Below are 24,602 nucleotides of genomic sequence, written 5' to 3'. Positions count from 1 at the left end.
TTTGACTAGGTCTGGGCTCACGGCCTGAGGATCTCGACATAATTAGATCGAGGTGAATAAGGGCGCGTAGACTGATTTTTTTCGTATGTAGGTCCATAAATACCCTACATATAAATATGCGTATGCCGTCTAATGAATACTGGGCTGTGTATTAAATGACGCACTAAGAGATACCACTAGCTGCCAAACATGAGTAATTCAGTTGAAACTTTATTACTCCTGGCTCCTGAATTTCAGATGTAAACGAGCTTAAATAGCCAAACAAAATTGAATAAAATACATTGTCAAATCGTAGTCATATGACGCGATAGTTTTTCTTAAAATTACATATCTATTGAGAAAAACGAATAGTACGACATTAAACATCAAAACCCGATAGATACGCGTATCGAGCTACTGAATTTCAAAGTAATAAAAGTTTTTTAAATTATCAATAGACGAGTAACAATAGACACATTACAAAGTTCGGAAAAATAAAACAATAATTCAAAAAAAAGGTGGTATTCGAAATTTATTATCGTGTAAGCATAAAAACTGCTGTTTCACAACTATTAATCACTACGGGCGCGCTCGCGGGACAATGCGTATCAAACGGAAGTCATAAATAATATTCACCTTGTTGCGTTTCCAAAATGGCTACCACGCGGTCGCATGAAATGGCGGAATAGAGAAACGCCGGTATGAGTTGTCGTTTTGAGTTTGACTTTTTTGTTGCTCTAGATAGTCAAAGAAACTCAAGACCAGTTGAGATCGAAGTCTTATTTGTTTTATACCGACTGCGCTACCGTTCAAACTGGAATACGATACTACTCCGTGGTAAAGATAGCCAGTATGGTATTTCCATGTTGACTCACAATTCTACCCCATAATTACGTATTACGGACCTCTGTGAATCCGCACGGGTAGGTACCATCAACCCGCCTATTTCTGCCGTGAAACAGTAATGCGTTTCGGTTTGAAGGGTAGGGCAGCCGTTGTAACTATTCTGAGATCTTAAAACTCTTATCTCATGGTGTGTAGCGGCATTTACATTGTAGATGTCTATGGGCTCCAATAACCACTTAATACCAGGTGGCCTGTGAGCTTGTCCATCCATCTAAGCAACAAAAAAATAAAAAAATAAAAATTTCATCAAAACATGTCGTTATGTTTCTATCAAAAAATAAAACTGTGGACTTATCCCACATTCCATGCACACACATTTACTTTTCACAATTTATTACTTATATAAATATTATAACATATCAAACAAATATATCACATAAGTACACAAAACCTTTTTATTTATTTTCCCAGACTCACAAGTAAAACTACTTTTACGGTTTCATCCACTGAAGTATGAAACCTAGGTATGTATATGGTTTCATCTCGCGTTTGTTGTTGTCATTATTTTATTTCTGACGCTTCGAATATTTTACAGGTTTCGTGGTCGCGGACGACTAAGGAGTTATTTCATCGACACTTAGTCTTGCCAGATTTCGACGAATAACAGTAAATTATGTCAACGAATTTACGCGCGAAATCCGAGACAATTTACCTTCACTCGTATTTCATTTTCATTTCAGTGTTGTTGAGGAAGAAGACGCGAGTGATGGTGTTACGAAAAGGAACGTTTTATTAATTTTCTTTCAACTTCTATTTTTGTGTAACGGCAATTACATTGCAGAGGTAAATGGTAAATCTCAGTGTATTGAAAGTGTCCGCTAAAAAGGAGCCATTTAAGTTGGCACCATAGTACCAAGTGGAAAGATTAAATAAATAATAGTTTAAAAAAACTAACAAAATACGCTTTTATAGATAGACCAACTAAAAAATAAAAAAATGATTTTAATAAAATTGAATTAACAATAGTGTAAGAAAAAATAATTTTATTGTAAAAAAAACCATGTGGTGCATGGTATCAGTACCTAGTTATAAATATTTTATGAACAGATGTGAATAGAAGAGTTATCTATACCTAGTCAGGTCATAAATTCTGTCACATGTTTAATGTAAAATAATTGAAACAAGTTTATTCATTATGTAACCATTCATATACCAAAATGAACTTAACAAAACATAGATTCTTATGATACTAAAGTTTATTCAAAATGAAATCCGTGAATTTGAATACAGGCCTTCAATCTGCGCGGCCAGTCGTCTATCGCAGCACGAACGAGGTCCATGTCAATATCGGCGGCTGCCTTAATCAAAGATGTCTTGAGTGACTCCAAATTGGGATGAGGCTTTGAGCACGCCTTTTCCTCCAAGTTTTGCCATATCTTGTAATCTAACGGATTCAAATCTGGACTGGAGGAGGGCCAGTCTTCGTGCCGGATGAAGTCGATTTCACGCGCCGCCAGCCAGTCTTGTGTGCTCTTTGCTCTATGAACTGGCGCCGAATCTTATTGGAATACCCAGTGCCTGACCCCCTACCTATTGAACATGGTATGAGAAACAGGTTCCACAAGGTTCGTCAGGACTGTATTTTGATACACAACTGCATTCGTTGTTACACCTTTCTCACAAAATGTACCTCTGTTAAGCCCCAATAAGAAACTCCCAACCATACCATGAGCGAGGATGGAAAATGACCTCGTTGGACACGCGGAATACGGTTGCTCGCTTCTTCACTACTGTGTGCGTACACCTTATCATTTTGTTTGTTGTAGCTCTCTTCTACGGTAAAAATTTTTTCATCCGAAAAAAGAATTTCAAGATATTTTTTTCCCGCGTACCGCTTCAACAAAGCGCGGCATCTCTTCAGTCTCAGGTCCATTAGACGAGCATTCAAACGATGTCCTGTTTTTCTTCGATATGCCCGAAGCCCTAAGTCTTCATTTAACACCCTTTTCACCGTGGTTCTGCTTAACCCCATCTGAAGGGCCAACAGTTTCTGCTTACGTTTGGGATTTCTTTGAATTCGCGCCTTCACAGCTTTTATCACTGCTGGAGTCCTAACAGACCGAGGGCGACCACTTCTTGACCTGTCATCTATACTAGAGTCTTCATTGTATCGTTTGATGGTACGATAAACGAATCTTTTGGTTATGTTCAAATTTTTCAGCAGGTTAAACATTTTAATTGGCGCGTAATCGCAACGATGCAACGCAATAACTGCAACACGGTCTTCTTTAAGCGTCCACTCCATATTTAAAAATGAGTAAAAATTCTAAAAGTATACATTTTTATTTTCATGAACAATTCGAAATTCGAATTCAATAAACTTTTTTGTGGCCAGCATTCTAAAAGAAAAGTTTTTACTGTGTGACAATACTTATGACCTGACTAGGTATATTAATACGTGAAGCAAAAACTTTGTATCCCTTTTTACGAAAATTGCGCGGACGGAGGAGTATGAAATTTTCCATACTTATAGAGAATATAGAGAAGAAGTGCACAATGCTAATATTTTTTTTAAATAATGCATAAAAGATACATTAAATCAATAAAGAAAACATTACACACACTACATACCATGTATTTGACGCACACACTCATGCATACTATTTATTGTCAAACTTTTGTTCTTGACGTCTGTTGTCAAATTGAGAATAGATTAAAAATGTATTGTTTGTCTTTATTAATATTTTTTTATAGTGTAGCCTTGACGAAATTTGTGATTATAGTATGTGTACAAACTTACAATTCCAATTAGTTATAGTCGAATTTCGACTACTGTGGGACTTCTAGTTTTGATAATATTCTGAAAATCACCCCACGTGCTGCGTGTGCAGTGTGCTAAGTGGGAGTTTTTAACGCTCTCGATAGCGTCGTTGGGTCTTCGTGTCCCCTTACGGAGGCACGGATCGGGCCTCGGGGCAATCCCCTCTGCCCGGGCTTGGACTCCCTGCCTAACGAGGCAGAGGTGATGTTTATTGCCTGTTGGTAATTAGTTAAAAGGTGATGAGCTGGTATGACAAGGTAATGAATGGTATTCCGTAGGTTTTTTTATTTTTTTATGTAGGAATGATGGTGATGATCATAGTGAATGATACTGGTCATGCTGTGGGTGATGATGATGATGGTGATGATGATGGTAATGGGGCGGGTCTACTCCCATAAGCAGGGGAGGGATGGACGACCCTCCTACCTTCGTTCTCTTCTTTCTTCCCTCTTCTTCTTCCTCTTCCTCCTCTTCCCCAGCCGCCGCCGCTCCACCCGCCGTCGCCAACCGTCCGCAGCCCACCCGTGAGGTTGTGTTTGTTTTTTTTTTTTTTTTTTTTTTTTTTTTTTTTTTTTTTTTTTTTTTTTTTTTTTTTTTTTTTTTTTTTTTTTTTTACCCTAGCATTGCTGGTTATCCAAAAAAATTTTGGGTCCCACAGCAATGAGGGTTTTTAATTTTATTATTAATGTTAATGTTACACAATTGGTCTTAACGGTTATTCTATGGACTATGGGGGGGGGATGGATTTACGGATCTGCGACGCCGCCGGCGATGGGAGATCAGCCTTCCAAGACACTTACAATTAGTATGGCAATACAGTAACCTAGGTTTGGAATTTTACATACTAACTCTACATGAGCACACAACAAATACGATAAAAAGCAATGTAATATCTATAAGTACTCTACAAGCAATCTATAAGCAACTAAAAGCAAACAAAAAGCAACAGCAAAAAAAAAAATCAACAGTAAAAATAATAAGCAAACAGTAAACGAAACGAAAGCGTAAAAGCTAATTCATATTTATATGGAGTCAGAATAGCGCCCCTAGCGACAAACGTAAGCAAACGTTGCAACTCCATACAAATGTAAGTTAACTTTCACGCTATCGACAACGTTAAAAAACTCACACTAAGCACACAGATAATAAATAAAAATACGACGAATACTCAATTTAATTTATTTGTCTCATTAAAAAAATATATAAAATCATCGGATACATTTATAAGAAAAAAAATCGTAATCATAAAAACTGCAATCTAACAAGACAGTCTTTGCAAATAATCTTTGTAACAGGATCACGTCGAGCTTCCGCCCTGAGTCGGAGCTTTCAGCCTCTCGTTTTCAGCGACTAGAGCTTTCACTCTTTGTTCGTATTTCTCTCTCAATTCCTGGAGAGGTAAAAAACATTAACTCATCGTATTTAAATTAACAATCCCGTTTAAAATTCAGTGTGATATTTTCTAAGAATTAGGAATGAAGAATTTATTATTAGCGTTCTGCTTGAATTCGCTTGTGTTTGTTGAGTGGCTAATGGAGTCCACGGACATCACGGACCTGCCTAACCGCTATCCAGACCCAGACGGGAGGGTAGTGCAGATTCGCGCAGACTCACACACCATCAGTAACATTGAACTCATTCACATAACACTAAAGCTCATTTTTAACAGTAACCATTAACTTAATATGTTTTTACCCACATTTAATATTAATTGACATTTTCCGGTAATGTATGCTGATGAATGGCGCTTGCATGCAGCAGAGATGCGAGTGTTGCGATGGATGTGTGGAGTAACGAGAATGGATAGAATACGGAATGAATATGTAGAGGAAGTCTGAAAGTGGCACCTGTGACAGACAAGCTGAGTGCGCGTTTAAGATGGTATGGACATGTGATGAGACGAAATGAAAATGAGATTGGTAAGAGAATGTTAACTATGAATGTGGAAGGATATAGAGGAAAACCTAAGAAGAAATGGATGGATTGTGTGAAAGACGATATGGGTAAGAGGGGAGTGAGCGAAGAAATGGTATATGATAGAAGAGTATGGAAGGAGAAAACATGTTACGCCGACCCCAGGTGTCTAGGAGAAGGGCAGGATAATGATGATGATGATGTACGGTATCGGACGACCGCCTAGTTTTGTACGCTGTACATTGCTGGCTCGAGCTACCCCGGCGGCACCAGGAGGGCGGGGGGACCCCTCACAAAAGCTCACCTTAAATATAGCGAGTTGAGTTTCGTACTCCTTCTTGAGGTCGTCGTTGATGGTGGTGCTGGTCTGGGCGCGCTTCAGCACCAGGTCGTACCTCTCCTTCTCCGCCTTGTAGCGCGCCTCCATCGCTTGGAAGCGGTCCTGAGTACACGTCGAGGGTCAGGGGGCGACTCAGTATTGAGATGACGACTAAATAAGCTTTGAATATATTTAAATACGGCAAGACATCATTGGCCTTGGCCTCACGACGCTCTCTGCACCCTGGTGGTAGGACCTCTTGTGAGTCCGCGCGGGTAGGTACCACCGCCCTATTTTAGCCGTGAAGCAGTAATGCGTTTCGGTTTGAAAGGCGGGGCAGCCGTTGTAACTATACTGAGACCTTAGAACTTATATCTCAAGGTGGGTGCGCATTTACGTCGTAGATGTCTATGGACTTCAGTTACCATTTAACACCGGGTGGGCTGTGAGCTCGTCTACCTATCTAAGTAATAAAAAAACCCAGAGGTTCAAAGGTAGAGTGGGTGAGGGACAGAACTCACCTCCATGGCCTTAACTTCAGAATTCCTGATCTCCAGCAGATCCTTAGTGATCTGGTTGATGTCCTTCAGCGACGCTACTTGCGTGGTCAGGGCTTCTATCTGCAATTCCTGATTCTTGACCAGCTTCGTCTTGTCGAAGATCATGCCTCTCGCTTTGCTCAGGAGCTGTGGTTGGGAACAGTTCCGAGATAAAATTGGCTATCGATAATTTATTAGTACTTAAAGCGTGCTCATGGGTGAACACAAATATTGTATAGTAATGTTTAAGAACCAATCGCAATATCTTAAATGATTTCAAATCTAATACCCAGTAAAGGCGGTGTGCTCATGGTTCTGGGTGAATTTACTGGATGAATTTACTGGTGGTAGGACCTCTTGTGAGTCCGCACGGGTAGGTACCACTGCCCTGCCTATTTCTGCCGTGAAGCAGTAATGCGTTTCGGTTTTAAGGGTGGGGCAGCCGTTGAACTATACTGAGATCTTAGAACTAATGTCTCAAGGTGGGTGGGGGCATTTACGTTGTAGATGTCTATGGGCTCCAATAATCTAAGCAATAAAAAAAAAGGTCCAAGCACATTATGAATTTAAATGCGTTGTATACCAATTGTGACGACATTGAAATTTTATTGACATAACGTTAATGTTCATGAGTGCTCACGAGTGCTCATATGAGTTGATATTGATCAGATAGTGTTTTCACATGTAAAAAAGTCTTAAGGTAGCCTCAACAAGTCCCCGCAGCCCGTACCTCCTCGTGTTGCAGTTTGATACTGTTGATGATGTCTTGGTTTTTCCCCCCGGGCTTGGCCAGAGCCGCCTGCAACTCCGTCTCCAAGTTCTTGACCCTCGCCTTGAGCAAATCTATCTCTTCCTCTTTCACCTGTCCCAATAAACAACATTCGTGAACTGAAAAACTATTTTCAAGAATAATTTAAATATTGTGGTGGGAAATTAATATCTAATTTCAAATAAAAGGATTGTATGGTTTTATGAAAAACCACAGTGAAAGTGAAACTTTTTTTCACATTACAGACATTTAACTCTGACAAACAACATTTACATTAAACACTGACAAAAACAAAAACAAAATAGCGTGGAGCACTGCCACAAATGATAGTCTATACACTACACGGTCAGCTGCTGCGAACTATAGGCACCGCCACGGCTGCTCTGACGAGCGCCTTACACTTTATCCCTACTCCGCGGCCGACCGTCACGCGACACGCAACACACAGACGAAAAAGTTTGAGACGATGTAATAAAGGTTTCACTAAGTCACATCTGGAAGCGTCCGTGGCCTTGTAAGACGCACGATACGACTGTGCCAATGTTCAAATACCGCAGACCGGTACTAGTTTCATTCATAACACGAACACGTTAATTTAAGTTCATGAGTGACTTCCAAGGGGGGAACGCGACTCGTGCTGGGGGCGGCTATGTACTATGAGTGATGTTTTTTTTTACTTAGATGTGTGGACGATCTCACAGCCCAAAATTGTTACTGGAGCCCATAGACATCTAAAACGTAAATGCGCCACCCACCTTGTACTCAACTATGTTTATTTCAAACTACCCTACCCTACCCTAACCTTTGTTTCAAAAAAACAATTTTCTAAGAGCCTCGACCACTAGGTATATCTTTTATCATAAAGTGGCCGCAGACATTACATTAGAGGTAATTGTAATGTTAAATTTTAATGTTGATATGTGAGTTCCCATGCTCGTTGAGTGCCACGGGAGGGCTGTACATGAGGAGTGCCGAGGTCACCTTGAGCTCGAGGCGGAGTCCGCCCTCGGCCGTGTCGCTCTTCACCTTCTCCAGCGCGTTGATCTTCTCGAGGAGCTCCTTCTCCCTTTGCTGCCAGTCCCCTTCAACCTAACCCAAACAAGATTCACATCAAATTTGTGGACGACACGGAACGCTCTGTTCGATTTGTTAATATTGACATATTATGAGTCGTCTGATTTACTGGTAAATTTAAAACACACTACATGTTTATTCCCTACATGTGTATTTCCTTATACTATATTATTACAGAGGTGATCAACCCGGTAGATCGTATCCAAATTTTGTTGGAACGAAGTTCCTTATGGGACGATGCGGAGGGGTACCCTCACCGGGAAAAAACGTCCGTAACGTAAGATTTTTATTAATAATGCACACAGTGTACGACTTAACTTTGTAATAACGAACAAAAATAACATATTTTTTTATCATTCAATGAACACGATCTCAGAGCGTTCGTTTGCGCAATACACTAACTCTTAAGCAAACAACCGTGAATGAAGTGTACCACAATAAGTTCGCACGTTACCGAATGACCGTGGGTTGTTGCGAAACCTTCAGTTTTATTTTCTTTATACCTCGAATAAAACTTAAAATTAATATTTTTATAATAAGGAGCTTTGGAGGAGGAAGATTTGGATCCTAATGTGAAACTTTTACGTAATAATAAGGAAGAAGTTATACATAAGAATAGAACCAAACTGTAGTTAAATAAAAATAAAAAAAAATTAATTATATGTAAATTTTTTTCTATTTTGGTGGGGCGTGTGGTGTAATAAGATATAATACAGTAATAAATAAGTATTTGAATAGTAAAGACGTGTTTGATATTCGCTGCGGCGATCAATCCTTTATACTAACAGCGAATAGACCTTTGAGCTTAGTACGACTTTATTAACTGCTCGATCGCGTAAAAGTTAACTCAAATATGTATGGAGTTGGAGCGACGTTGAGTTAACTTTTACGCGATCGAGAAGCTAAAAAAACTCGCACTAAGGTCACAGCTGGTCTGGTGCGTTCAACAAACACAAATCAACAAAGTCTTCTAGTACAGGCGTTTCTCGTATAACGCGATCATTCGTATGGAATGATGGCTATGGAATGAGCTCCCGCGGTGTTTCCCGAGCGCTATGACATGTCCTTCTTCAAACGAGGCTTGTGGAGAGTATTAAGCGGTAGGCAGCGGCTTGGCTCTGCCCCTGGCATTGCTGAAGTTCATGGGCGACGGTTACCACTTACCATCATGTGGGCCGTGTGCTCGTCTGCCTACAAAGGCCAAAAAAAACCCGCATTATATTGAAACCGTGTTTTACAAGTGCCGCGTTATAGGCGCTACGCCTGTCACACGCGGTGTGCGCTCCACTCACTTTGATGGCCGGTGCGTTATTTTCGATGACGTCATCAGTGTTGCCAGCCTTTGTTTCTGTTTGATTGTTCTCAACCGGCTTGTCTGCTGAGGCTTCCTTCTCTGTTCCTTCGGGCTGCTCTGTTTCAGCATCAGCTGAGATAGGCTCGAACTAGAGGAGAGATTTATGATGTCTTGAACTGTTTAACGAATATCATAAAATGTACCTAAGACGCTATATTGAAGTTTGATTTCTTAGAAAATAAAATAAAACACCTTACAACAGATTTCCAGTTCGTAAGGACTGATATTATAAGAAAAGAAAATAATAGACGTATTTATTGCAAAATAAAATGGATATACTGCTACGCTATGATAATTTTTAGAAGAATTTCGACATTTTTTTTTTCAATGATCTCTCTTACCGTTTCAATCTTTACAGCTACGAACGTTGGTTGTTCCTGACTAGGCGCTAATGCTGGTGCTACACCCTCACCACCCCCACCACCCTGAGTTTGCTCTGGTTCCGACTGAAAAAAGGTTATACAGCAAATGTTAAAATTAATATTTTGGTATGCCAGTCGTGGCAATGCTAATTCAGCTTCTCTAAATCGAGCATAACTTTAACTCTGCCATGGATGAGAAATTAGGAGGATTGAATTGGAGTTCGACCTTTCCGTAAAACAGTCACCACCGAATGTCGGGAGGCGGTTAATTAGCCGGACCCATCGATATATCGCAAATACGGTACGATAACGTGACTTACGCAAATTATTTATTTTTTCAGAAGAAACGCTGGAAAATTCAACATCTTATTATATTATGAACTATAGACTAAAGAAATAAAAATGATAATACCTATTTAAACTAAAACTTTAAATTTCATCAGTAAAAGTAAAAAATCTCACTGATAACTATTAAAAAATGTATTTTCTCATAAGTGTTAACAAAAATTGCAAAAGTGTTTTTATAGCACCGTATGTGCGATATATGTATTTAAGTCAATGGCCGGACCCAAATAAGGCTTCAGCAGTCTCGAAGAAGTAAATCTCTTCCAAAAACACTGCCGTGAAAAGACGCGGGGTCAACCATTTGTATTTTTCCAAAATAGCTTTTTGAGGCCACGACCCTCAGCATCGAGAATTATCGACGCAAGGAGAAGGAAACGAGCTTAATCGATCGAAATGCGACTCCCTTTTTCTCTTATTTATGGTGTGAGACTTAAAGCATAGGTTTGAGATTTTGATCTCTTTCCTCGAGGTATGCTACACCACCCTACCTGACGATACGTGAACCGTAACCTAACTTGACCATCAATAACAATAAACATTACATGAACATCAAAGATACTAACTATCTCAAACAGAAACTGGAACTACAACAAAAAAACAATCGAGTTGAAAGTAATCAACTCAATTTCAATTATCTAAACGAACAAAACGATGATTATTCATTATATTAGCAGATGAATATTATTAGTATTTTCTTCGGTTTGCGCAAATCGTGGACATATATAATTAAAAGTACTTTTAAGGTTTTTATCTCGCTGTTTTTATTTTCACTAAATCATTTGTAACGTTTCGTGCCAGCCAAAACTGTATATGAAAAATCGGAAATAATAATATTATACTGACAATAAATGAATATTATTTTTAACTTTTTTTAACCTACATTAAATACATTATACACGAAAACACTGGCTATTTAAAAAAAAAAACCTAACACTCTTGCGATAGAATTCTCCAAAATAATTTCCTCGCCCAAATTTAATATTATTTTCTTACCAATAATTAAATCCTGAATCAACATAACCTAATACGTCTCGCAAATTCGCAAAGCATACATTAATTCCGACAACAACTTTCGCGCGCTTTTCACACGACGCTAAACCGGAGCCGTTGGTAGGCAAAGAACTTAATTAACAAACATCAAAAGATATGTTCATGTTATTCTGAATTAATACATAGATATTAAATGTCGAAGTAATGAATAATAGTAATGCGAGCTGGAAAAACAATGACATACATGAACATTGATTAAAAAAAATACATTTGACATTTGAAATCTATATATTAATACGTGAAGTAAAAACTTTGTATCCCTTTTTACGAAAATTGCGCGGACGGAGGGGGTATGAAATTTTCCACACTTATAGAGAATATAGAGAAGAAGTGCACAATGCTAATTTTAAATAATTAAAATTTTAAATAATGCTTCACAGGTACAATAAATCAATAAAGAAAACATTACACACATACATTACACTACCATGTATTTGACGCACACACGCATGCATACTATTTGTTTATTGTCAAACTTTTGTTCTTGACGTTGGGGTCAAATGAAGTCGCCGTGGCCTAAAGGATAAGACGTCCGGTGCATTCGTATGTAACGATGCACCGGTGTTCGAATCCCGCAGGCGGGTACCAATTTTTCTAACTTGTGAGTCCGCACGGATAGGTACCACCGCCCTGCCTATTTCTGCCGTGAAGCAGTAATGCATTTCGGTTTGCAGGGCAGCCGTTGTAACTATGCGGGATCACTAGTACGATGAATTTGATGATAAATATAGTTTCATAAATTGTATTATTAACCGAAACAAGACAATAGAATTTAATGTTTCGTATTGAGAAATCATAGATTAAAAAACTAAAGAACGTTGTTAAAATAATTTTAATTACAATATTAAATTTAATTATCACTATAAAATTGCATGTTTATTTAGTAAAAACTAACGCCAAAATAATCTGAAGTTTAGGATAAAATTTAGTACTCGGAATACCATAATACGATGAAAGAAATCCCTATGTCTACACGGTAAAAACAAAAACCGATCATGTTTCAAGTAGCTCAGTCTCAAACCTAAAATATATCAGTAGAAGCGTACATAAATAATACACATAAACTAGTAATAGATAAGCAACTCAAGCACTCAACAAAAATGTTTACGGGCGTCGGCCACTAGATGGCTTCGCTTCGATTAGTTTCTCATTGCTCTTGTAGATGAGAGTAACCTATTACCTATCCTATATTTTATTTTTAATAAAGGATTTTGTAAATGTTAAGAAACCAGTATTTGATAAAATTTAATCAATTTGTCTATAACAAATAAAAACTTGTATGATTTATTAGTTTTTTATTTTGGTTGTTTAGTTGCACGATAATTAAATTTCTTAACTTTAACAACGTATAAGTTTAGGAGCATCCGCTACAAGATGTCGAATGTACAAGAAAAATCTTTTTCTTAAAGTATCGCAGTTCCAGGGACTTGGAAGCGTACGCGCTAACGAATGGATTTATCTAGAATCTTCTTTTTTATCAGATAAGAAATTTGAGACGCATTTACGCAAACAATAAGCTTATTTCTAAATCAGAACGATACCCATTTAGTCCTGATTTAGCACGATCCACATAGGAAATTTGTTGGACACACACAAATCCAGAATGCGGCATGCCCGAGCATTAATTTCACGTAACGAATGTAGGCGAGCGCGCAAATTAAACACGTTGATACAATAATTATATTACCATTTAGTATTACAAGTGCATAACAAAGTCATGGATGTACATACACTCCGCATTGTCTACTCATAAAGTATCCTTTTTTCGGGCAGGGGGGCCGAACCTTCGACGAGGTGTCCGAGCCTAGGGGGCACGCGCTGGGTGTGTGGAACTTGAGTGTCTGCAGATGTTGGGAGCAGACCGTGGGTCCAAGGATGTTTTTAACGCCCTACCCAACCAAATAATAGGTTGGGGAAAAGTCTTTTCGCGTTATAGTATGTATGAACTTGTAATAAAATCTCTTTGGCTATACTATTTGTATCTGGCTGGTTTTGATAGGTATCATTAAAAGTTTAAATTTTAAAGAAGATAATTCCAAATTCAAATTAGGAAAATGTGTGGTTTTTATTTATTTATCGTACTGTCAAGATGAGTGAATCTAATGGAGAAATTCGATATATTTTAAAATTTTACTACAAAAAGGTAAAAATGCAACGCAAGCCGCGAAAAAAATTTGCGATATTTATGGACCTAGTGCAGTGTCTGTGAGAGTAGCACAAATTTGGTTTAAGCATTTTCGATCCGGAAATTTTGATGTCAAAGATGCACGTCGTTCTGGTCGCCTTATTACGGATAAAATGGATGCCATTTTTGAAAAAGTGGAGCAATATCAGCATATCGGTAGTTACGACGTAGCTAAAGAACTGGGAATTGACCACAAAACAGTTTTGGCGCATTTGAAAAAAACTGGGAACACTAAAAAGTTCGATATTTGGGTACCTCACGAGCTCACTGAAAAAAACCTAATCAACCGTGTACTCATTTGTGATTCTTTATTACGGCGTAATGAAACAGAACCATTTTTGAAGGAGCTGATAAACGGTGATGAAAAGTTGATCACGTACGACAAGAAAGTGTGAAAAAGGTCGTGGTCAAAGGCCGGTCAGGCTTCACAGACTGATGCGAAACCCGGGTTAACTCGCAACAAGGTGATGCTGTGTGTGTGGTGGGATTGGAAGGGCATTATTCATTATGAGCTGTTACCACCAGGCAGAACCATCGATTCTGAACTCTACTGCGAACAACTGATGAGATTAAAGCAAGTAGAGAGAAAGCGGCCGGAATTAATAAACAGAAGGGGTGCGGTTTTTCATCATGATAACGAAATTGCATGGCACTTCTAGTTGGACATGTACTTAGTAACCGACCGAGAGGGCTGGTGGTGGCGCCGACGACCGCCGGTCCGGTCGGGAGGGTGAAGGGAGAGACGTACTCCGCACCAAACGCTTCACTCTCCCCCATTTGCCTTTTCACGAGTTCTGTCTAATGCGAGGCTCGGACGTGGGTTGTTGAACGACAGGAGGTTTTACTCGGTTCGACTCAGACATGCCCCACCCGTCATGCCCAGTGGAGGGCGGAAGGTTGGCGATTTCCTATTGACCCAAAAAAAAGTCCTTAACCAGGGCCTATTTTCAAATATCCGTGCCACATACCTACTTAGCTGTTACATATCATGTATATATAAACGACGTGCTTTGTTAAAACTTACAGTATTTCTGTTGTCGATGATCGATCTGTGTGCTTAGTGCGAGTTCCTTAACCTTCTCGATAGCGTAAAAGTTAGCTCATATTTGTATGGAATGGGATCGTTTGCGTACGTTTGCCGCTAGGGGCGCTGGTCCAACTGCATACAAAATTGGGTTAACTTTTACACTATCGAGAACTTTAAGAAGCTCGCACTAAGCACACTGTTTCCACGTACTCAATGATAACCGAAGCTACACAATATCTAATTAAAACAATACCTAGTATGCATGCTTTATTTTTTCGTATTTTAATCTTGTTTTTGTACTCCAGTTAGTAGTGAGTCGTCGTGGCCTAAAAAGATAAGACGTCCGGTGCAATAGTGTTGAAGCGATGCACCGGTGTTCAAATCCCGCAAGCGGGTACCAATTTTTCTAATGAAATACGTACTCAACAAATGTTCACGATTGACTTCCACGGTGAAGGAATAACATCGTGTAATAAAAGTGAAACCCGCAAAATTATAATTTGCGTAATTACTGGTGGTAGGACCTGTTGTGAGTCCGCGCGGGTAGGTACCACCGCCCTGCCTATTATTGCCGTGAAGCAGTAATGCGTTTCGGTTTGAAAGGTGGGGCAGCCGTTGTAACTATACTGAGACCTTACAACTTATATCTCAAGGTGGGTGGCGCATTTACGTTGTAGATGTCTATGGGCTCCAGTAACCACTTAACATCAGGTGAGCTGTGAGCTCGTCCACCCATCTAAGCAATAAAAAATAAATAAATAAAAACTATGATTACAAATATTTCGCACACAACATATCATCCATACATAAATCTCAGGGCAGATATTCGTTCGATTTTCCGACGCGGTGGTAGATTCTGCGAGCTCTTGCCAAGGCCAGCGCTGGCAACACTCTCGGTTTGAGGCCCGTGAGCTCACGTACGTCGTACACATTAAGGCGAAGCTGAAATAGCCTCTCAAAAAATATTCGTTCGCAAACTTAAGCTCCCGTAAGCATAGACACTCACACACGCAAAAAACGAATAAAAATGTTCATACACGCTAGTGTTTGATAAAGTCGATAAAGTTGATTATTGATAACACAAATAAAACAACATTTTCTGAAAATAAATCGTAGTTAGATCGATTTATCGCCCCCGAAATCCCCTGTATACGAAATTTTATGAAAATCGTTGGAGCCGTTTCCGAGATTCAGAATATATATATCTTCATATACAAGAATTGCTCGTTTAAAGATATAAGATAACAGATTCTGATATTTTACAGATCAGTATCAATTCTTTTGACGGATATAACAAACCACCATTATCTTTAGCCAGTATGAATAATGTTCTCCATTTATACTATTGAACAATAGCGCTCCAATCCATATATCGCAATCCAGTTTATTAATTAAAGTATGCGCCATATATCCTGCAATACGGCTAATGACTTGATTGCTAAAATCTGAGATGGTATTGAAAAATGCGTTAATATCCTCTTCTTTATTATTATCATTATCATAGTCATCATCTTCAACCGCAATCCGCAAATTATGGAACTTAGTTCCTACAAAGTATTAATACATTTTAACAAAACTTACCAAAGGACTTGAACAAATCTGAACAATTTTTATTCTTGGGATTGCCCCCGGTTTTAAATACCTATACCCTGATTTTTTTATGATAAAATCTTTTTCCGCAAAATGTTTAGAACAAATAGTACTAGTCTTTGTCGGCATCCAGTTTCCTCTACCTGTCACGTCAATCCATTTTTCCCTGGCGTTAGGTTCTTTAGGAAACCTAAAATTTATAATTTATTGCATAAGTCAAATTGCATTTTCTTTAGATTTTAACATTTAGACAATATAGTAAATACGCGAAGATGAGAGATCTTTAAGTCCCTTCATATTATTCCTTAACATTCATTCAATGATTATTATTTTATAATATTTAATTTACTCAAAATACGTCTAACTAAGCATATACTATGTATCATTAATTAAATATAAAATAATACAAAAAATATCTATGTCAAACGTAAATATAGTTGAGAATTCTGTCGATGATTTTATTTAACCACATGGTGCCTCACTATCGATAAACTAGCTCCGTGCGTCACGGCCAATCAGGGCAGAGGCCGAAATTTCAATGTAACAGTGTAGAGAACGCAATGCGTGTAGTACATTGGAAGCGGACTTGGTCGTTGCATTGATTGATGGTGTACACATCGCGCAATGTATATTTTTTTTTATCTTGTTGCAATAATGTTGTTCATATTTGGAATTTCATAATGATCAGTATATTTTTATGTTTTTGGCAAATAATATTGTAATTAAATGGTATTTTCGACTTACCGATGGAAAGATATACCTCCTCGCTCTATACTTGAGGTCTGACTTTTTGTCTGACAAGTTATAATTGCACAACACGGCATTTTAAAACAGAGTTTTGTCCGCCGAAGGAGTCCGTAGGGCACTAAACACGGTGAATGAATGAATCGGTCGAGTTACGATTTTCGAATCATAATAGTTATGGCGCGCATGCGCTGGCTACATTACTATTCCAACCTTAAAGTTATGTATTCCGTGGAAAGACCACAAATAAATTTTAAATTTATAAATTTAAAATTAAATTTTCTAAAATAAATTTAAATTTAAAATTTAAAAATTATAAATAATATCCTTTTTGTCATTCTAGAATTTATAAAGATGCTAGCAAACATATATTATGTAGTCAGGCGTGATTTTGTAGTGAAAAAAGTCCTACCCATAATTTGTCGAAACGACATACTCTTGACCAAATAGAATTCATTTTGGCACATAAATGAATATGTAACTCCACAACTAAAATTCACCCAGCTATCATTCTTCGTCGTCGTGTGGATATTTGACAATGATATCAAGACATCTGACTACTTTGGTTCTAATGTCTAAAAATGACACTAACCTACAATACACATATCACACAAAACCAATAGGTTTTTTCTTTAAAAGGTTTCACTCACCATTTTCAATAATTCAATGTTTAATTTGCAATATCTTACAGAAAATTAAAACACAAAAGTATGAGAGGAATGACTTTCAAAGCTTCACGGTTCTAATTTTGGATAAGCAGACGCAGTTAGGTAAAAATAGAAATACAGCACATAATGATGTCGTAGAAAATCGAATTTGCCGCGTTGAAGATTTTTTTAAGGGATATAAGGACCTAGTAACTAGGACCTATAAGTCATATTTTAATTTATATTCTTCTTATAATCAACTGGGATGAAATTAAATGAAATGAGATGATATGGGATGAAATATAAGCTCAGTAAAATGATGGTCATTTACTGAGGTTTTTTCAATGCACTTTTTGGAGGATCCCGAGAAGTTACGTCCAGCTATTTTGTTTCATTTTCCCACATTTATGTTCTTTCACAGATATTAAACAGTTAATAAGTTACTGTTATTACATATTTAAACCTGAAAAAACACTAAATAGACAAAATAAAACAAATCACCCAACTTCACTCCTCGCATTCCCGCCAAAAACTAATCCCGCGTTGAAGATAGTAGTAGGTAAAAGATGGCACAAATTAAAATTATATTAAAAGATTATAAAGTTCAGGTAAATAAACACAAAAGCTAGATTTTAACAGATTTGATTATGTTTGTATTACATAATGGCCAATCTACAATCATTTTCTTAGCTTACAAAATTTAAGGTGAAACTTTATTGATTACCTACCATACTTCATAATTTTTATTAATGTTATTTATTCTTTAGCGTTTTTATACTAAATTAAGAACTTTTCCTTTCTTAATAAATTATTTTAAAAGAAGCATCATAATTATTTTTTTATATACGTTTGAAAAATGTAACATTCTGTCAAGAATCCTAATATTGTTATCAGAATTCCTAGGATTATATGAGCTATGTTCCTTTTGCCTCTTCGATACACGAATCAAATAAAAGTATATTTTGTGGTGAAGATAGAATAAATAGTCAACAGTCAACACAATTTTTTTTTCAAATTATTAGAACTAGAAGTATGTTTGTATGGAATGAACGTTAAAAATATGTTAATCCATTCCTGAAGTTTGAAAAAGTAATCATTTAAATACGTAGCGAACAATTACCAAAAAGTATCAAACACTACACTAGACAATCGCTACAGTTGTGGTAAAATGTCTCTCAGTTCTATAAAGCACTCAAAGCTATGAAGGCTATTAACCAAAAATTTTGAATTATTGACCATTTTAATTATCCATTTTATTTTAATCCATATTTAAATTACATATAAATTTTTCACATCTAAGAAGCCGGTCATTTTTTAACACTTCATCTTGTACGATATATAGGTACATAATTTAAATTTCAGCAACTACCATGACATCGGAGAGGAACGCTCAAGTAGGCCAAGCGCGGGAAACCTTTCAATTAATCCACCAGATATCACAACTCCTCAACACGGGGCTGGACGTGGAAGCATTGTCAACTTGCATCAGACTATGCGAGTTGGGCGTAGACCCTGAAGTTCTGGCTCACGTTATCAAAGAAATCAGAAAAATGGGAGAAAATGTTCAAAAAGCATCTAATTTACAAACATAGATAAAGCTAACTATCAGAAATTTACAATCACGAATTTCCAAACAAACAAATGACAAGAATGATTTTTAAATCTATACTAGATTTATCATACTTTAATGCCCCAAATATAAGTAGGTATGAAATACCCCAATAATTAAATAAAAATAAATATGTCTATTCTCTTACATTTTGTAATGTATTTGAAGACTAGCTTACTTTATTTCCGTCAAGAAGTAATTTAGATTCAACTAATTTTAAATATCCTAATTTTAATTTTTATCTTAAATTATAAATAAAAAGTAGTAGTCTTTGTGAACTGTGTCTGAACCATAATATTATTATGCAATACAATAAAATACATGTATTTGCTACACTAAGCCAGTTTATGCTTACACGTGTGATTTAATAATACCTAAATAAATAAATAAAACCTATAACCTAAAACCTAAAACCCCATGATTGTCAAGTTGCAGAAACCAAATCTCAAAGCAAATCAAATAGACCTCAATAATATTATTTATAATGGTATTTTATTCATGTTAGATTAACCAATATACATAAAATTCAATATTTTTATACCACTTTTAACTTAACTAATTTGATAAATAATATTTGACTGATTGAAAAAACCTGTAACATAACAATAAAAATAAAAACAAGTTTCTTTAGTCTTTTATTACCTCTCATTTTTACAAGAAACATTATCCCAACTGTTACATCGATGAATAAATTATAACAACAATATACAAGATCAGCATCAGCCTAGTTAATCACAAGACAGGATAATAATCTTAATGACTAACTTTAACTTTCACTAATGCCACATACATGCAATTTCAAAGTCACTCTCAACCATGGGAACAAATAATTAAGTTGAAAGTATCATTCCTGCTTATGGCAATACAGTAAGTACATAAAAAGTTGATAAGAGATAAAAATTAAAGTAAGAGAATTTTGTAATGAAGTAATTCCATCTGAGACTAATGAATCAAAGATAATTTAGTAGTATACAGTCAAGTATGGCTTGTTACCACATTCTAGTCTAGACCATAATGCCATGATGTACATACTTATAGCCACAAGCTGTAGACAATAGGTGTGGAAATGTTTTTTGTTAAAATTCGTATTATCAAATGAATGATGATTATTACATAACACAGTGAACAATGAATAAAATTATTAAGAGAATAGAGTGAACTTATAAACAACAGTACGGGACTGTAATTATCACAGATGCAAATAAATCCACTCTGATCAACTGCAAATGATGTACATATATGTTTTTTACAACTAAAATGGCCAACAGGCAAGAGATTTTCTGTAAGACTGTATGGCTTAGTTTAGGTGTGATTTCTGTGCTACCAAAAAATTGTTGTGATGAAACTGAAAATACTCAAGAGAAAGATAACAGTTTAATGCAACACCTGTAGGGAGGGCAGCATTTTGGTTGAAATTTTTCAAACAAGATACACATCTTGCTTAATAAGCTTAATAAGTAAACACTACTTATTAAGCTTATTTCAAATATACAATTATGGTTGAAATGGCATTATGAATGGTACTGCCATCTTACCAACAGTGAAGATAATAGAGAAACATACTAAGTAGATTATAATATTGTTTCTCTTTGCCTGTTTAAGAATAGCAAGTATTTAGAAAATAACGTTTTTATATTTATTTTCCTGTAGTCTACAAAGCCTGATTTAAAATAATTACATCAAGAAACTTTCGTGCATACCTCCAGCTATCAACCAGACACAGATAGACTATATAGCATTTTAACAGATTAAAATTTTAGTTTAAGTCAATTTGTTTGTTACTAATTTTTTATACTTCAAAAATACTACTCTAGAGTAAAGCCACACAGTCCATTTCCAAAACAACATAATCTATTGGTAAGACTGAGCCTGTCCTTGACTTTGACCTAAGATGGAAGGATCTTCAAATATTGGTTGCTGTGGTTTGAACTGTTCAGCCGTTAATCTTGTGAACATGATACCAATGCCTTCTATTAGAGCTAAGAGAATTCCTCCAATAAGTGCACTTCCTGCCATTGCCGGTACACCTGTAAAAATGTTTTTGTTTATTTCATCATCTAAATATGTCATTTGTATAATTTTTTCTATAATCTCTGATTCATAGATATTTTGATAGATAATTATTATGTACCATAATATCTTGGTACATATCAACGAAATCCTTTTAACGGGGCTATCAGATGTAGCTTTCCTTGTAATATTTGCCATCGTTTATTAGTGGCTTAGTCGGTTATTAATTTATTTTCAATAAAATGGGCATTTAATTAAGCTAATATATACAATTAAGCTAGGATTGATTTTATTTCGTAACAAATGTATTCTTAAAATAGAAACTAATATACTGTTCCTTACCATTTCTTGCAGCCAGGATACCCCCCGTGAGGGCTCCACTCATAATGGAATTCCATGGATCTTCCTTTTGCCTCATGTACACAAGTGAGCAGTCTATGGTAGAGAACATACCACCCCAAACAGCAAAATTACCCCCGACTATTGGAGAGCGCTCCTTTACTGCAGCCAAACTGCCAAGCTATGGAATTTATTTAGCATTACTTATCAAAAATATATACACCTTTTCACACAGATATTTTTAGGTAAAAGTATAATAAAGTTTTTTTCAGTTCATGATAACTTAAAATTGTCTTTAAAATGACATTACAGAAGAAATTTTCGAAGATAAATATAAAGTTATTTGAATTTTTCAATGTTTGAACAAATTTTCAAGGCCTAGTACAATAAATATCAATCATTATTTTGAAGTTGTTTATTATGCGTTAAATACAAGTGGTAATCTTTTTGGAGTCCACGAGAAGCAAAGTAAGTAAAAATTAATACTTTACCATTTTTCTACTGAAGCCTAGTGGTGCATTTCTGAAACCTTTTATCGAATGAAATAGTCCACCACCGATCGCTCCCATTATAAACGCACCGCCAGAGTCATCAAGGATACGCCACGGGCATGGTTCTCTTGTATATTCATCCATGATATATTAATTTTCAAAGTTCAAACTAAAACCAGGGTTAGATAAGAATGTAATTTAACCTCAAATTTAACTATGATTTTATTGGATGGAATATTTCGATCTTACTTTGTGACTGTTTATTTTTAGGCCTGCAACAAGAACGGATCTCGCACTATTTTTACGTTTTAATTGGGGGTTTAATTAATACATAAAGTCATCATTTCTAAAAACTAAGCTTAGTTCACAATTCACAGTTCAATTATATACTCTAATATATTAAGTGTATAATCTATGATTATATATTAAGTGTATAATCTATGGTTCAATTCGCAGACTAGCAAGATTTTTTTAAGGGATTTTATGAACTGGTAACTAAGACCCTTAAGTCGTGTCTTATTTTTATTTATATTCTTATTTTTATGAAAAATGATAATGGAGTGAAATGAAACGAAATGAAGATGATTAATTTTACAATGTGTAATAACGGTGGTTAATTAACTGTTTAATATCTGTGAATGTGCACAAATGTGGGAAAATGAAACAAAGCCGCTAGAAATAACTTCTCGGAATCCTCCAAGAAGTCCACTGAAAAAAATCTCAGTAAATGACTACCATTTTACTGAGATTATAATATTTCATACCATAATCATCTCATCTCATTTCATTTGTTTTCATCCCAGTTGATTAATGTCTCGAATTAATCATCTTCATTTCGTTTCATTTCACTCCAAAAATGATAATAATCTTTTTTCATAAAAATATGAATATAAATTAAAATAAGACATGACCTAAAGGTCTTAGTTACCAGGTCATAAAATCCCTTAAACAAATTAAAAAATTCTGCTTAATAGATATTAAATTAAGCTTACGCCACTGAAGTATGAAACCTAATAGAATGTACACCTACTTTGTTTTGAATTAATTATTATTATTATGTGTCACTATGTGTAAAGATATTCTCTTCTAGAATGCAATTAATATAGTAACAAAATGTGAAATATGAATCATTCAATAAGTCGAATATATTGATGTTATTGTTCTTATAATCAGGGATATTTATTTTATGAAAATTCGTAATCTTTTTAGTTCTAGAAACGGTGTACTCTAAGGAGAAAATAAAAAATGACCATTTACAATTTATACATATTCGATCGATATGGTACTTTATTGTATTATGGTGAGTGGAATCGTTCAAAACAGTCTGGAATGTCTATAGAGGAGGTAATTAATATTTTAAAACATGCTTATGAAAATTTACCATTTAATTTTGAAAAAGCAGACACTGAACTTCAAGAATTATTTTCCTTTCAGGAGGGCAAATTAATGTACGGAATGCTTTTCTCGATAAAATCATTCGTTTCAAAAATTTCACCTTTAGATCCTAAAGATGGATTTAGTCATTATAAAACTTCAAAATACACCCTTCACTGCCTGGAGACACCCTCAGGGCTGAAGTTTGTGATGAATACAGACAACCAAGCACAGGGCGTCCGAGATCTCCTAAAAAAGATTTATGCTGAAATTTATGTTAAATATATGATAAGAAATCCGTTATGTGAAATGGGTGAAACCATTGTCAGTGACCTATTTAAAAGTAAATTAGATTTGTTTATCAAACAGACTCCTATTCATACTGTCAGAGCTTCTTGATAAATGTTACATTTTAAGAGAAAATAAATTATGTTAATTAAATAACACTGTTATTTATTTATATGGATTATCATATCGTCGCTTGAAAGGCAAACGTGACTAAGCGAGAATAACTGCTTTGTACATAAATGATAGGCAATAACCATATTCAATGTGCCAAAATATATATATATATTTCTAGGTCACGTTTGCCTTTCAAGCGTCAATATAAATCATTTTTTATATTATTGCTTACCTACACCATTACTTTTAATAACACCATTCAAGCACATATTGTCATAATAATACTGAACAGTTAGTTTTTATCTCTATGATGACAATGGAAAGCAAATGATACCAAATAGTATATATATTAATTAATTTATTCTAGTCTTAGATATAATTAGAGCTACTTTTACAGCTTAATTTCACATTTATTAATTCTCTTATTTGTGTCACCCATGATTATAATAACAGCAAATGAAATGGAAGTCATATGTGAAGCAGTAAGTTGTTCAGTAGTCAAAGCACAAAGAGTATGGACCACAAACAAAAGACAAATAACACGAGCCTCACTCAATGCTAAGTACTGCACCTAATTGTACCATTGTGATTGATGCATAAGAAAAACATTAAAAACTCTGAGGTTATCAGTGTTTCGTCTTCCAGACTGGAAATCTCTATAACCTATTAAAAAATCTTGCTTTATCAAAAACTTCTGTAAATTCTATACTTGAATGAACATCTAAAGCTGCACTAGTAGGTTTTTATGAAATTTTACTTGGCATGGAGAAGAGAGAGGAGAACGGAGGTAAGCTTAATGCACATTGATAAGG

At 35.9% G+C, this 24,602-nt stretch overlaps 4 protein-coding genes across 7 annotated transcripts; 2 read left to right on the top strand and 2 right to left on the bottom strand.

Annotated features, from left to right (window-relative positions):
• Positions 1-4,809: 4,809 nt before the first annotated feature.
• Positions 4,810-17,697, bottom strand: LOC114253560 (uncharacterized). Of its 2 annotated transcripts, none has more exons than XM_089728420.1 (10): positions 17,569-17,697; positions 16,919-17,039; positions 16,166-16,364; positions 9,957-10,061; positions 9,554-9,703; positions 8,169-8,276; positions 7,149-7,280; positions 6,401-6,565; positions 5,865-6,002; positions 4,810-5,036 (listed from the first exon to the last, which is right to left on the bottom strand). In XM_089728420.1, the coding sequence occupies exons 2-10, from the start codon at positions 16,996-16,998 to the stop codon at positions 4,944-4,946; spliced, it is 1,170 nt and encodes a 389-aa protein (XP_089584546.1). In that variant the 5' UTR covers positions 16,999-17,039; positions 17,569-17,697; the 3' UTR covers positions 4,810-4,943. The 2 variants fall into 2 exon arrangements, with proteins under 2 accessions (XP_089584546.1, XP_028044289.2); XM_028188488.2 differs by lacking the exon at positions 17,569-17,697 and adding an exon at positions 17,331-17,400.
• Positions 17,698-18,418: 721 nt separating this feature from the next.
• LOC149502866 (mitotic-spindle organizing protein 1-like) lies at positions 18,419-19,799 on the top strand. 3 transcript variants are annotated; one of them, XM_089728436.1, is made up of 2 exons: positions 18,419-18,550; positions 18,928-19,799. In XM_089728436.1, the coding sequence occupies exons 1-2, from the start codon at positions 18,475-18,477 to the stop codon at positions 19,155-19,157; spliced, it is 306 nt and encodes a 101-aa protein (XP_089584562.1). In that variant the 5' UTR covers positions 18,419-18,474; the 3' UTR covers positions 19,158-19,799. The 3 variants fall into 3 exon arrangements, with proteins under 3 accessions (XP_089584562.1, XP_089584564.1, XP_089584563.1); XM_089728438.1 differs by lacking the exon at positions 18,419-18,550 and adding an exon at positions 18,557-18,654; XM_089728437.1 differs by lacking the exon at positions 18,419-18,550 and adding an exon at positions 18,557-18,728.
• Positions 19,797-22,457, bottom strand: LOC114253468 (mitochondrial import inner membrane translocase subunit Tim17-B). Its single transcript, XM_028188348.2, has 4 exons — positions 22,264-22,457; positions 22,015-22,183; positions 21,527-21,704; positions 19,797-21,201 (listed from the first exon to the last, which is right to left on the bottom strand). The coding sequence occupies exons 2-4, from the start codon at positions 22,156-22,158 to the stop codon at positions 21,026-21,028; spliced, it is 498 nt and encodes a 165-aa protein (XP_028044149.1). The 5' UTR covers positions 22,159-22,183; positions 22,264-22,457; the 3' UTR covers positions 19,797-21,025.
• Positions 22,458-23,038: 581 nt separating this feature from the next.
• Bet5 (blocked early in transport 5) lies at positions 23,039-23,832 on the top strand. The gene is made up of 2 exons (XM_028188388.2): positions 23,039-23,358; positions 23,449-23,832. The coding sequence occupies exons 1-2, from the start codon at positions 23,260-23,262 to the stop codon at positions 23,785-23,787; spliced, it is 438 nt and encodes a 145-aa protein (XP_028044189.2). The 5' UTR covers positions 23,039-23,259; the 3' UTR covers positions 23,788-23,832.
• The last annotated feature ends 770 nt before the right edge of the window (positions 23,833-24,602 follow it).

This window comes from Bombyx mandarina, chromosome 06, assembly GCF_030267445.1.
Source record: "Bombyx mandarina strain Sakado chromosome 06, ASM3026744v2".
Lineage (NCBI taxonomy): Eukaryota > Metazoa > Arthropoda > Insecta > Lepidoptera > Bombycidae > Bombyx > Bombyx mandarina.
Note: the sequence above shows the minus strand (reverse complement) of the source record. Positions and strands in the feature narration are given on the sequence as shown.

Excerpts from the sequence above, each read along its gene's own strand:
- LOC149502866 (XM_089728436.1), top strand. The coding sequence starts at position 18,475 with ATGAGCTATGTTCCTTTTGCCTCTTCGATACACGAATCAAATAAAAGT. Across the intron at positions 18,551-18,927 it reads TGGTGAAGATAGAATAAATA|CAACTACCATGACATCGGAG; the intron begins GTCAACAGTCAA and ends TTTAAATTTCAG.
- LOC114253468 (XM_028188348.2), bottom strand. The coding sequence starts at position 22,158 with ATGGATGAATATACAAGAGAACCATGCCCGTGGCGTATCCTTGATGAC. Across the intron at positions 21,705-22,014 it reads TAGGCTTCAGTAGAAAAATG|CTTGGCAGTTTGGCTGCAGT; the intron begins GTAAAGTATTAA and ends TAAATTCCATAG. Across the intron at positions 21,202-21,526 it reads TATCCTGGCTGCAAGAAATG|GTGTACCGGCAATGGCAGGA; the intron begins GTAAGGAACAGT and ends ACATTTTTACAG.
- Bet5 (XM_028188388.2), top strand. The coding sequence starts at position 23,260 with ATGACCATTTACAATTTATACATATTCGATCGATATGGTACTTTATTG. Across the intron at positions 23,359-23,448 it reads CTGGAATGTCTATAGAGGAG|GAGGGCAAATTAATGTACGG; the intron begins GTAATTAATATT and ends TTTTCCTTTCAG.
- LOC114253560 (XM_028188488.2), bottom strand. The coding sequence starts at position 17,385 with ATGTGCCAAAATGAATTCTATTTGGTCAAGAGTATGTCGTTTCGACAA. Across the intron at positions 17,040-17,330 it reads GTCGTTTCGACAAATTATGG|TGCCCTACGGACTCCTTCGG; the intron begins GTAGGACTTTTT and ends CACCGTGTTTAG. Across the intron at positions 10,062-16,165 it reads AGATTTGTTCAAGTCCTTTG|TCGGAACCAGAGCAAACTCA; the intron begins GTAAGTTTTGTT and ends ACCTTTTTTCAG.